Here is a 14,226-nt window from a genome sequence, read left to right as displayed (position 1 = left end):
ATGTCCCTACAAAGAAGAATAGCAACAACTTAAATAGCCTTGCTTGCTAACGCAAAGCAGGTGCTGGGAATAGCGCTCAAAGGAAGACATAAAACTGCTACAGGAAAACAATAAATTAACAGCACAAGACAAGAACTAAAGCACTACACACAGGAAAACACTGACAAACTCAAAATAAGGCACGAGGACGACCTGGTGGACTTTAATTTTTTTAATGTTTTCTGCTGGTGGTGTGCCGCCGGAATTATAAATGGAAAAAAATGTGCCTTGTCTCAAAAAAGGTTGAAAAACACTGTGTTAAAGATAAAACTAAACCTTTTTTTTTTGTTCAAATTGACGTAAGCCCGCCCCTCAAATTGACGTAACCCCGCCCCTCCTTCGTGTCTCGTCGCCTATTTCAGGCATTGTTCATGTGCTAGCCAAGAGGCTAGTTCACAATAAATCACGTTTAAATTCTACCGCCATCAAGTCTCACCGGAATTTTTTACTGAACTGTTCGGAGGATTTGACGGCTGAACCATGAGCAAGAGAAAAGCCCCGCAAGAGTCCCTAAACGAAGGAATAACAGACTTTCTTGTGGGTATGTGCACCACAGCTAACCGCTGAGCAATGCTAATGTTTTGTTCTCTTGACCCATAACTTCATAATTACTGTTATAGTAAAACATTTTGAATTGAAAATGTATTTTCTGTTTCTAGAGCTGGCCAACTACGAAAAGAACGTCAACAGGGCAATTCACAAGTACAATGCTTACAGGTACTGTGCTAATAATAAAACCAGACTGTTAACGTACTGGCAGAACCGTGGTACAGGGTTTAGTGCATGTGCCTCACAATACGAAGGCCCTGCGTTCGAACCCCGTGCTCGAGCTCTTTCTGTGTAGAGTTTGCATGTTCTCCCTGTGAATGCGTGGGTTCCCTCCGGGTTAGGGTGACCATTTCAATGACACCAAAAAGGAGGACATTACGCAGCAAATCAATAAATTACTATGGTGTACATAGGACTCTGGTATACTCTTATTTATAGTAACATTTTGAGTGGTTCTAAGATTATGTTTGTGTGGCTGAATAGGAAAAAATATTAAATTCAAGTGTTTTAACAGTATTTGTAGTAATTCAATACATTGTGGTGTTCAAAAAGTGACCACTGAGATGAATCTTTTCAAGTGCAGAGTGCCACAAAGCATAACATGTGTGGACTTAAATGTAAATAACAATTAACAGGTAGCATATACAATTTAAAAAAATGCTTATAAAAAAGCCTGGATAACCTTTTATAAAAACAACAAAGGAGATTGTAACAAACAAACAAACAAGAAAACATTCATCTGCTCAAAAAGCATAGCATTTCTAAAGTGATTCAGTCTTTTTGGGGACTTGTCTTCAGTGGCTGTGTGTGTGCACAGCAGACCTGTTTTAAGCAAACTCCACATTCACCCTCTGTAGCAGCTCAGGATCAACAGCCCCTCTGCGCCTGGGCCTTTTATATCCTGCAGAGACACATACAAATAACAACATAAGTTATCAATCTTCCAAAATCTGTATCGTTTTCAACCCTATAAATATAAACATTTCATGTAGCCCATCAGTGAAATCATAAGATTAGTGTACTCACCCAAATAGTTGATTGTCTATCTGAAATACTTATGCTCTTTCCTGGCTGCATCCAAGAGTTTTTTGGTTTAGGGTGAACTTCTTGTACATTTATGTGCAGGGTTGGGTGAAATTGACGTTCTCGCAAAATGCCTTGGCTTTTTTTCGCCCACATCCATCCCTTTAGCTGTGGAAGAGTCACGGAAAATCTCCCGGTCCACTTTCATGCCGCAGTCTAAACTTCTGTAGGACTGGTGATGCTTTACAGCATGGTACACCTTGCACAGCTCCGCAGCGGTTATCTTGTTATCCAGGGGCGACGAAACTTCACGAAAAAATGTCCTCATTGAAGAGGTACCTGCCGCACGTTTATTACTTTTATGTTTATCCGTACTCGCATGCCGTTCAATTGCGCAGCTTTCCCCTCACTACTTACGTCGACATCACATCGACAAAGTGTGCAGAAGCCATGGAATGAGTCTCGACTGCTTTTCGTTATAAATTTGTGCTCTTTTATCCATTCAGAATTAAATGAGGTCTTGCGTTTTGGCATGATGCTAACTTTCTGTCAATGTCATTCCGCAGCAGCACTTGGACCCTTGTTTACTTTTTTAACCAATGATAAGCAGATAATAATAATAATAATAATGGATTAGATTTATATCACGCTTTTCTATTGTTGGATACTCAAAGCGCTCACAGAGAAGTTGGAACCCATCATTCATTCACACCTGGTGGTGGTAAGCTACATCGATAGCCACAGCTGCCCTGGAGTAGACTGACGGAAGCGTGGCTGCCAGTTTGCGCCTACGGCCCCTCCGACCACCACCAATCATTCATTCATCATTCATTCACCAGTGTGAGCGGCACCGGGGGCAAAGGGTGAAATGTCCTGCCCAAGGACACAACGGCAGCGATTTGGATGTCAATAGGTGGGAAGCGAACCTGCAACCCTCAGGTTTCTGGCACGGCCGCTCTACCCACTACGCCATGCCGCCCCAGATTTGTATCCGACACCACTCTTAGCCAATCATTTGATATGTTACTGCGTTGGGGGCATTTTTTTACGGTCTATGATTGGCTATTGCGCTGCAGCCCAGCAACAATGAAAAAACTCCGCTTTTCAAATAGTGCCTCAAAAAGGAGGACAAATACATGTCCGGCTTGATGCTGCGCCGGACGCCGGACCGGGCATTAAAAATCCGGACTGTCCGGCCTATATTCGGACACCTGGTCACCCTACTCCGGGTACTCCGGCTTCCTCACACCTCCAAAGACATGCACCTGGGGATAGGTTGATTGGCAACACTAAATTGGCCTTAGTGTGAGAATTTGAGTGGGAATGTTTTGTTTGTATAACTATGTTGGCCCTGCGATGAGGTGGCGACTTGTCCAGGGTGTACCCCGCTTGAATGCAGCTGGTGTAGACTCCAAGAGGGACAAGCGGTAGACAATGGAACACACTGTTCCTTTAGCTGCACTTAACTTGACAAACAGTTTCAAGAGATTGTAATTCACTGTACTAGTTTTATTTTTTATCTAACCCAAGTTTCCTATTTCAATGTAGGAAAGCAGCCTCAACAATTGCCAAGTATCCTAATAAGATCAGAAATGGTGAAGAAGCCAAGAAGCTGGTACGTACTTTGTGGCTATGGTCAGAGTGAAAGACATTTATGTACACCGAATGTGTAGTAATAATTGATAGTTTTGTCATATTACAGATGACCAGTATGATTATGGTGAAATTAGGGCTGGGCAATATATCGATATATACGATATATCGTGGGTTTGTCTCTGTGCGATATAGAAAATGACTATATGGTAATATTCGAGTATAGGTTCTCACGCAGGACTTTTAGCTGCGGGCATACACTTCAGGCTCTCCTCGCTCTTTCCTGTATCTCCTTCTCGCAGACAAGCAGGCGCACATTCTTACATATGTCACAAACTGTCACGTCACACGTCACATACACGCCCTCGCCCAGCAGAGAGGTAGCGGCGTGGCTAACGTTAACTGCTAACATAGCCGTACGAGAGAAAGATGGTGCGGATCTGGTAACAAATGAAGAAAAACTTAATTCCCAATAAAAACAGCAGGTTTTCCATTGTCTGCCGGTGGTTCGGCTTCAAGTGGGAATATGTCGAACAGACAACCGTAATTTGTCAAGTGTGGGGGGGAAAGCGTTGCAATAAAAAGTAGCATTACTGCTAATATGTAGCATCATTTGTAAAGTCACTCGTTAGAGAATGAAGAGAATTTCATAACCTTAGTAACATACCAAATAGTGAAGGACAAAAACTATTTGATTTCCTATTATGCAGCTCATTTTTATTTGACACTTAAAATGTCTGACAATCTTGCAATTTATGTTTTAGAAATGACTTTAATGTATGTGCCATTGCTTAATAACTTATATAAATACACTTTTGGTCAATTGACTTAGTTGTGATATCCCTCTCTGCATGAAAGTTTAAAAGTAGCATATATTAATGCAGTATGACGAAGAATGTAGACACATAGAATCATCATACTGCTGTGATTATATGCATCAAGTGTTCATTCAAAGCCAAGGCAAAATATCGTAATATATATTGTATATCGCGATATGGCCTAAAAATATCGCGATATTAAAAAAAAGGCAATATCGCCCAGCCCTAGGTGAAATAGATAATTGTATATGTAGTAATAGGGCTGTGCAATACAACCAAAAACTGTTCAGTTCAGTTTGTTTATTTCAAACATGCATACGATACAATGTAATGCATCACACAACTCCAGTTTCATTACAGCACGGCCGAAAAGGAGTAGGAAGAAGCAGAGCTTATTTAATCCTACCCCTTTTCATACCATAGCAATGTTATCAAATTTCCTTGTTCTCTGTAATAGAAAAATGAACAAATAAATAATATACCATAGTAAGCAAACAAATATTAACTACATAAATAATCTTTGTCTCAATATAAAAAAAAAAAGGGTTTAAAATGTTCATCATAATTCTTGTTCTGTGTACTTTGTGAATGCTTGTAGTTTGAACAGTCTCTTAAACTGAATCATATTGGTGCTTTGTTTGTTTTATTTGCTTAAGCCATTCCATAATTTAATTCCACATACTGATATACTAAAGGTTTTAAGTGTTGTACGAGCATACAAATGTATTAAATTAGATTTTCATTTTAAGGTTGTATTTCTCCTTTGTTGAGAATAATTGTTGCACATTCTTGGATAGCAGGTTATAGTTTGCTTTTTATGTAATTTTAGCTTTTTGAAAATGCACCAAATCGTTGAATTTCAATATTTGTTATTTGATAAATAAAGAATTTGTTTGTTATCTATATCTGTCTCACGACAAAAGTTATTTATATTGGTCGATATCGATTATTTTGTATGACCTATGGAAAATATGGACCAGGAAAAAATGTATCCTAAATAACATTTACAATGTAAACTTCCCTTAATTATAATCCCCTCAGCTATTAAAGCAGAAAGGAAATTAAATGTCAACACAATAAAGGAAAACACTCAGTATGTGAAGAAAATTCTAAAATCACAAACACTTAACAATAACCTCTTTAAATTGATGTCTATCCTGTCATTATAATGTGTAACTTTGCTGCCTCTTGCCCAGGACTTCCTTGAAAAATAAACTTTTAATATCAATGGGATTTTTTCCTGGTTAAAGAAAGGTTAAATCTAAATTAAGGTGTAAAAATAAGGACTATGTGAGAAATGTTTAAAGTGTAACAAAATACTGCAAAGTATGAAATTATGAACATCAAGAAACCTGACAAGAACAATTTTTTGCAGGTTTACTTCCACAAAGTTATGTGGTCTGTGTAAAATTTAAATTGGTCTGTAATTCTTATTTAAGTATGGAAACAAATGTATGTTATGGTGTAATTATTATTTAAATATTATCAAGAGGGACAAGCGGTAGAAAATGGATGGATGAATGGAGCTAAATATTATTTTAAAGTAGCACATTTGTTATATTTTATTTGTACATTCTTGAACTTTAGTCCCTATGTGTTGTTTCCGTACATTCCAAAAGGTAACTGACGATGGTTGAAAAGAAAAGATAAGCACGGCAAAGGACTATGGTCTTTTTGGAAAAAGTAATAAAGAATGCCACACTGTCGAGTTTAATTTTCGTATTTTATCAACATTTTTTTAATCCTCTGCAGCACTTATTTTCACTTGCTGTATTCAATCCATGCAGACAATCAACAGTAAGACAGCAAGATGGCGCAACCTAACTGATAATTGATACTGTTATGCGTTTGGCTGTTTAGTGTGTCCCTGCCATTGCTCACTGATCATTTAGTTTTTTAAATTACCAAACCCCGAGGGCCTTTGTTCATGCAACCGACCATGCTTCATTCTTTTTGACTTCTTCCGACCCCAAAAAATGTATGCTTTATCAACCACATTCTTTATTAAAATCGATTACGTGTCTACCGCAATATATATTGATAATGTTTTATCGCTATTTTGGTCATTGAAAAAAAGAGGCACCACTGTAAACACATGTAAGAATGGAGAGTTTTGTCTTTGTAAAGATAATGCAAGTTGTCCTCATTATTGAATAGCAATTGAAAATGTTGAATGACTTTGTCAAGCCATGGATGCACTTACCACTTCACAACAAAACATCTCATATATTTTGATATTGCTGTTTATCCACATCTCAATAGGATGGAGTGGGTGCTAAAATAGCTGAAAAGATTGATGAGTTCCTACAGACAGGGACTCTACGGAAATTGGAAAAAGTGAGTATTTTTCAATAACATGTATTTTTACCACTGAACTTGTAACTCAAAACACTGTCAAATCAATGTTGTACAAAAACTTTTTAAATCCATTTAATTGGTGCTTGGCCCCACAGAACACCACAGTTATAAAGGGGAACTACACTTTTTTGGAATTTTAACAATCATTATGAAAGACATGACGACGGATGGGTTTTTTTGCATTCTAAATATTAAATAAATGCGATCAAAAGTCTGCTTCCTGTGGAGCCACTCTATTCTGCTATCAAAGCCCTTAAAAAAACATCCAAACACCTCCATTGAGGTTTTAAATACATGTTGCAAGTGTATATGTATTGTAGTAACGGGCACATTTATAATGACATTTATTATTTATGTATTTTGATAATTTTAAGCATATGTGGCGCATACTGTTCAAAAACGCATCACAATGTTTGCTTTTTATGTTCATCTTTGACTATTCCTCACTGCAGACTTCATGAGAGCCAACAATCATAATAAAACATTGCTTACTGTGCAAGGTCTGCTGTCAATAGCGTGGCAACAGCGAGAATGCTCATATATACCCATTTAAAGAATTACCATAATCCTCGCGAAATAACGGGGTATGGGTGCGGGGGGACCAAGCTTCTCTTCCTGTCGTTCTCACCATCTCCAGGTCCGAAAGTTCTGTCAAGCTGTACCAATATGTCGGAATACGGCCTCAGACTTCTTCTGTGTAGGTGAGATGCATGATTTATGATCTACAATGAACTTCCAGGGAGCAAAGTTGCTAGGAAGCAACTTGTGCGTGTGTTAGTGATATAATAATGTAACTGCATCATTAAGCCTACTTGAACTCCATGGTGGTCAGGGATGAATAGTCTCTTCCATTGCTATTGTGCTGTTTTTTCAGCTATAGTTACATTAATCATTAGTAATGTAGCAGCCTAGTTTGATTGGCAGGGTCCCTGCTATCACATGTTGATAAGAATATAACATTTACATAATAAACTTTTTATATGTTGAAGAAAAGTTTTGTAATTTTATTTAATCTGAGCCACAAGTTGAGGCAGTTTTATGTTGATTAACATGGGCAGAATTATTATCGTGTTCCCAATGTTAAAAGGATAAAGCCATTGTTTACAAATTTGGTAAATATGTAACCAAAAAATTAATATTTTCTTGTTTTCTTACTGTACTGAAAATTAACCAAACCATGACCTCTAAACCGAGGTACGTACCGAACCGAAATGTTTGTGTACCGTTACACCCCTCGTATATATATATATATATATATATATATATATATATATGTATGTATGTATATAATTAGGTGTATGCATCTCTGCCTTAAATGTCGATCCGATTTGAATCTAGATGTACAGGTTACAGTACGATTTGATAACAATATATTTTAAACCATTACGATTAGATGTGATGCGATTTGATGCAGATGGATTCTTCGCATTGTTAAAAAAAAATGTATGTATCAGGTCAGAACAATTTAATTGTGTTAATTTTCTAAATAGACAGACAAAACACTTTTGAAAAAGCTGCCAGGTTTTTAGTATAGAAATTCAAATACTTTTTCAAAGTGCCATTCTGCTGGTTCATTCTACCGTGCAGCTAGTTCTTTATCGTTAGCACAATGAACAGTGAAGGATATGCTGTGATTACCTCGCAAAGTTGGGGCTGGAAGTCTTTCAAAAGAGTTTCATTGTCTCGCCATTTGGTAGCTCTGCTAGCATTAGCATCCCTAGCTCCTTCATCACCTGCTTAAGTGTGTCCATGCCGTCACAACAGGTGGGTGCTTTGATTAGTCGTGTTTCCGTTACTTTATCGTTGCTTTCCAAACTTCACAAATGGCCATATTTTTATCCCATTGACCGTTTTTTTAAAATATCCAAATGTTTATCACATTTTAGATTCAAGATTTAGGGGTGCATTGTTTGTAAACTCTTTTTTAGTACTGTCTGCAATGTTGCTCTGTTGTTGTCAGCAAATTAGAACGTTACTCTTGTACATCATCACAGAAGTCTGGCAAAATTAGAGCGGCCATATTTGGGAGCACAGCTCCAACCAACCAATTTATGATTGTCCAACTGGACATCAACTGATTCATACTAGATATAGATCAATCCAGAGGCTCGCCAAATGGTGTACTCATATCTCCTAAGTCTATATTGGTTTTCGATTTTTACCAATTATTTTTTACATCCCTAATATATATATATATATATTTTACACACCAGCCCCAAGACACATTGTTTTCTCTCAATGTGGCCCCCAGGTCAAAACAATTGCCCAGGCCTTTATTATAGAGACACCTTTCATTTATTTTCAGATTCGAAATGATGACACCAGCTCTTCCATCAATTTTCTCACAAGAGTAACCGGAATCGGGTAAGAAGCTATGATGTAACAAATAAAAATGACCTATTTTGTAGTTCATGTAACAAAATTCAGCAATGTCAAAATAATTGTCTTTCTTTAAACTTAGACTTTCTTCAAATAAGTACCCCACTGTAATAGATATGCTCCAATTAATCTCAATATGTAACTTCCATTTAATCGCCTCACCTCATAAATAGACCCCTCCTTTTTCCTTTCAGTAAAAAAAAAGAAATCAAACATGAGGCCACATATGATAACGTCAAGTGTGTGCTATTTTTACCCCAACATATTTTAACATGGACTTGCAAATGGGGAAAAAAGGTCTACTAAGATAGATAGCTAAGTTACAGAAAAATTTGTCTAACAGATTTAGCCTTGAGATATTGATGTAGGCTTGATGCAACATACACATGTAAACACACTTGCTCATTCCACTGAATAGAAAATTGTCTCTAAACTTTTGACTTGGACTGTTCGTATGATCGTTAAATTGTGGTAAAAATAATTGAAAACATTTGTACAAACAAAAGCAACTCTTACATCATAAATAGAAACCTGGTACTCTCCGCAGCTGAGTGAATAAAGGCCATTACTGTATATGAGTATTATTCGCAGAAAACACAACAGTATTTTGTTCAGGAGAGAACACACAATACGAATACTAATAACAGATGAAATGAACGTATTAAAAAGATGGTTGAAAAAATCTGACTATCTTTGAATCTCAGTAAAACTGAAATAATGCTATTCGGTAACAGCAGACAAGAAAGTCACGCACAACTACAAATAGACCGAGTAGATATTGAAAGAGTAAAGGAAAAAAATGTTTTTAAATGTAATAATAGATGATCCAATAAACTGGAAACCTCATGTAAAAAATACAAAACAAAGTAACAATAAATAATTATATAATTAATAAAGCCGAATATGTTGTGGACCAAAAGTCGCTCCATATTCTCGACAGGTGGCTAGTGTTACCATATCTGAGTTATTGTGCGGAAATATGGGGAAACAACTACAAAAGTACACTTCATTCACTAATCGTGTTACAAAAATGGCCAATTTGGATAATACACATTGTTAGATATAGAGAACATACAAATCATTCATTTATTGAATCAATAATATTGAAATGCAATGAATTGGTGAATTTGCCAACAGCTACAATTATTTACAGAGAAAACGATAACCTGTTACCCAAGAATGTACAACAAATCTTCTCAAAGGAAGAGGAGAAATATAACTTTACAGAAAAATTGTAGAATAGAATAGAATAGAATGGACTTTATTGTCATTATATTTGCATATAACGAGATTACCTAAAACGTTTGTATTTACACACAACACTAAAGACTTTGAGCATATTAGTATGTGGAATTAAATTATGGAATGGATCAAGTAAAGAAGTGAAACAATGTACTGATATGATCCACTTTAAGAAACTGTTCAAACAAGTGTTTACAAAGTACAAAGAAGAATAATACTGGTAAATGTCCGCCTCTGTTTACACACAAAAGTGACTGCAAGGCATACTTGGTCAACAGCCATACAGTTTACACTGAGGGTATTGATATAAACAACTTTAACACTCGCACTAATATGCGCCACACTGTGAACCCACACCAAACAAGAATGACAAACACATTTCGGGAGAACATCTGCACTGTAACACAACAAACACAGCAGAACAAATATCCAGAATCCCATGTATCCCTAACTCTTCCGGGCTACATTAGACACCTCCGCTAGCACCAGCGGTGTTATTTCATTTTAAATTTCAAGAGTTTTGTGGCTCCCATTGTTTTATTTTGTGAAACAGGTCAAAATGGCTCTTTGAGTGGTAAAGGTTGCCGACCCCTGATTTATCTCATCAAAAGTGACTTACCTTGTTCTGAGGAAAACTGTTGTATTAACACTCCACCAATAGAAATGTGTACATACAGAGCACAAGGAGTTAACATATATGTAAGTAATTGATATGAAGTGAAAAAGATGTAGGATTAAATAAGCACCGCTTCTTCCTACTCCTTTTTGGACACGTTGTAATGAAAATTTTAAAATGTGTTGCATCACTTTGAAACTATACATGTTCAAATAAATGATGTAACAATGTGTCCTTCTCTGTCTGCACTTAGCCCAGCAGCTGCCAGGAAGTTTTTTGAAGAAGGCGTAAAGAGTCTTGAAGGTAATTTTGCAAAACACGACAATTTATCTCTCAGTTCAAGATCCACACAAATAATGTTTATTTCTTTCGTTGTTGTATTTATAGATTTGAAGAAGATTGAGCACAAGCTTAACCACCACCAGAAGATTGGACTCCAGTGGGTTTGTTAATAAGTAGTACAATGTCTCATCCTTCCTGAACTCTTCTCACATACTACTCAAATCTACCTCATTCAGATATTTTGAAGACTTTGAAAAAAGGATTCCGCGAGCTGAAATGGAAAAGATGGAGGTGATGAAGGTTACTTATAGGACTGCAACTAACGATTCATTTGATAATCGATTAATCTGTTGATTATTACTTCGATTAATCGGGTAAAAGAGACTAACTACATATCTATCCTTACAATACCGTATTTAAAAAACAGCATACTGGCACCATGTCCTTTCGACTTGCCAAATAAAATAAGGCAAGTTTTACAAAACTGATTTTTTTTTTTAATAAACCGCACCATTGTCCTGCACAATAGCAATAATTTTGTTTAGGGGAATTTCAAACCTGGCTATTACCTATTCCAACCATTCTGCAATGTTGGATGCTGAATGTCTATCCTCTAGTGGCGTGGTCGTAAGGCAGATTGACTTCATGTTCCATTCGTCTCCAATGTAGTGGTATGTATTGCCAAGGTAGGCTTCCGTGGCTACACTTGTCCACATATCAGTAGTGAGAGCAATTTTGCTCTGGGTGGCTTTTATGTCAGTTTGCACAGCATGGAATGTCTCCTCGTACTTCCTCTCCATCAGTTTGGTAAAATGGGTCCTCGAGGGAAGAGTGTAACCAGGGTTGAGGACGTGAATCATTTGTCTAAAACCTTCATCCTCCACCATTGATAGTAGCCTCATGTCAGTTACCAACATATTCAGGATAGCATCAGTCAATGCAGCCGCTTGCCGTGGTGTGCAGACCTTCCTTCGTACCAAGTCGCTAATGCTGGCTTGTTTCTTATGAACGTACATAGTAGCATCATTTACATGTAACTCAATACATACCCAGTTGATTTTATTAATAATTTCTGACGTAAAAGACAAATACGCCACCAGATTAAAAAAAACAGGTAATTTAAATAAATGGACATTGGGGATGCAGCATACACCAAAAATGTAACTCATCAGATCAGAACTGGATCAGACATTGTACACGTTTCTGTTGAGAATAATAAAGTATTCATTTTAGGCTGCCTGTGAATAATAGCATGAAATATTCCAGCACGTTTAGTAACGTTTAGTTATACTAAAGCGTCACTCAAATCTAAATATATTTATATAGCTTTATCGGGTACGGCTACATTGATCCATTATGAAACAACCTGAGATATTTCTGTCCGTTACGTTTATTTCCAAATTGGTAACCGTGCGTTTTCTCTCTCAAAACGGAGTCAAATGTGCCGAAGACACATTATCAGCCCCGCGTTAAAACAAAGACATAATGTTGAGGTTACTCACAAAAAAGATGAACTTATGAATGCCTGTTGCTGCTCATAACAACACAGAAAAGGAAGATGTCACACTATCCAAAACGTTCCTTACACTCTGAAAATTAATACACAATAGTTGCTGCTGCGCTTCTTGAAAAAAATCTCCTCGTTAACAAAATATTAAAAACACACAAAGACGGACACAACGGATCAATGTACTCGGACCATGGACTGAAAAAGTTACGTACCGTGAGTTATCTTCATGCATGGATAAAACATGCTTCCGGTTCAGGTGCTCCCGAAGTGATGTAGTACTTCCGTGCCACGCGAGGTCCATGATGAACATTTTGCAGGAAACTGTCTTCTTTGCAGTGTTTAAAGTGAAGGATTTCCACTCTTGACGACTTAGGTCGTACACTTTTCGCCAATGCAGCATTAACCTCCAAATGTTTCTCCGTTGAACTATCGTTCCTGTTTCCCTCCGCCATTTTTTGAATGTTTCCAGGCAAAGGAGACTGAATGAGCTGCACATGACACATCATTGGCTTTCTTACTGCCACCTCATGAGATGTAGGCTCAGCGATGCCCTGGGGCTGTTTTGTACTGTTTTTGTACTTATTTTGATTGTTTCTCAGCTGTTTGTAAATGTTGCAGTTTATAAATAAAGGTTTAGGGAAGAGAAGAAGAAAAAAAGAGCCTCAGCGCATGCGCATTGCATACATCCAACGAATCAATGACTAAATTAGTCGCCAACTATTTTTATAATCGATGTAATGGATTAGTTGTTGCAGCCCTAGTTTCTAATAGATGTCACGAACAGGTTGTGTAAAACGGTTATGTTGTCCTTGTTTAGACACTTATTCTTGGAGAGTTGGGGAAGATTGATCCAGTCTACATAGGGACAATATGTGGAAGTTACAGGAGAGGTAAATACAAGTTTCACTATACAATGACTATACAATTACTTAATTAATAATGAGACCCTGACTCCAAACGTTCAGGCGCTGCCTCCAGTGGTGATATTGATATCTTGCTGACCCACCCTGACTTCACCTCTCAGACTGAAAAGAAGCAAGTTAGTATCTATATACAATATGTCGCCTTTGAATTGAATGTAACCTGTATGTGTAACCTGGTTTCCAGCCTAAGCTTCTTCATGCTGTGGTAGAACATTTGGAGTCTATTGGTTTTGTGACTGACACTCTATCCAAAGGGGACACCAAGTTCATGGTGAGGGCCACTATGTACTCGCTGCATTTTGGGAATACTGAAACAGTTAGTTAGGAGAGTCAACATACATGCACACATAAAGCACGTGACAACAATGTCACAATCTACTGATTTGTGTGTTTCCAGGGTGTCTGCCAGCTGCAGCAAGGAGATGAAGATGAGGAAGAATACCTTCACAGGCGTATTGATATCAGGTGCCATGTTTAATTCATTTCTGTATTTTAATTTTTTCAAACCAAATGTGTTTTATGGTAACACGTCACTCTGCCCGCCACCTATAGGTTAATCCCAAAGGACCAGTACTACTGTGGTGTTTTGTATTTCACTGGGAGTGATATCTTCAATAAAAACATGAGAACCCATGCTTTGGAGAAGGGCTTCACACTCAACGAGTACACCTTAAGACCACTTGGGGTCACTGGTGAGTAGCATGTCAAAAATAATCAACAAAGGGCACTTTCTCGGCTCCAAATCATTTTTATTCTTTATTTTAAAGGCCGACTGAAACCCACTACTACCCACCACGCAGTCTGATAGTTTATATATCAATGATGAAATTTTATCATTGCAACACATGCCAATACGGCCTTTTTAGTTTACTAAATTGCAATTTAAAATTTCCC

At 37.4% G+C, this 14,226-nt stretch overlaps 1 protein-coding gene across 1 annotated transcript in view; it reads left to right on the top strand.

Annotated features, from left to right (window-relative positions):
* The first annotated feature begins 362 nt into the window (after positions 1-362).
* Positions 363-14,226, top strand: part of polb (polymerase (DNA directed), beta) — a 15,273-nt gene continuing 1,409 nt past the window's right edge. The window contains exons 1-13 of the mRNA XM_061899016.1: positions 363-580; positions 699-756; positions 3,160-3,226; positions 6,285-6,359; positions 8,686-8,744; positions 10,871-10,920; positions 11,005-11,056; positions 11,136-11,190; positions 13,227-13,299; positions 13,375-13,448; positions 13,517-13,603; positions 13,730-13,797; positions 13,885-14,024. Of these exons, the coding sequence (XP_061755000.1) occupies positions 520-580; positions 699-756; positions 3,160-3,226; positions 6,285-6,359; positions 8,686-8,744; positions 10,871-10,920; positions 11,005-11,056; positions 11,136-11,190; positions 13,227-13,299; positions 13,375-13,448; positions 13,517-13,603; positions 13,730-13,797; positions 13,885-14,024 (919 nt within the window). The 5' untranslated portion in view covers positions 363-519. The remainder of the gene's footprint in view (positions 581-698; positions 757-3,159; positions 3,227-6,284; positions 6,360-8,685; positions 8,745-10,870; positions 10,921-11,004; positions 11,057-11,135; positions 11,191-13,226; positions 13,300-13,374; positions 13,449-13,516; positions 13,604-13,729; positions 13,798-13,884; positions 14,025-14,226) is intronic.

This window comes from Nerophis ophidion, linkage group LG01, assembly GCF_033978795.1.
Source record: "Nerophis ophidion isolate RoL-2023_Sa linkage group LG01, RoL_Noph_v1.0, whole genome shotgun sequence".
In the NCBI taxonomy this organism is placed as follows: domain Eukaryota; kingdom Metazoa; phylum Chordata; class Actinopteri; order Syngnathiformes; family Syngnathidae; genus Nerophis; species Nerophis ophidion.
This window is presented reverse-complemented; position numbering and strand designations above follow the sequence as displayed.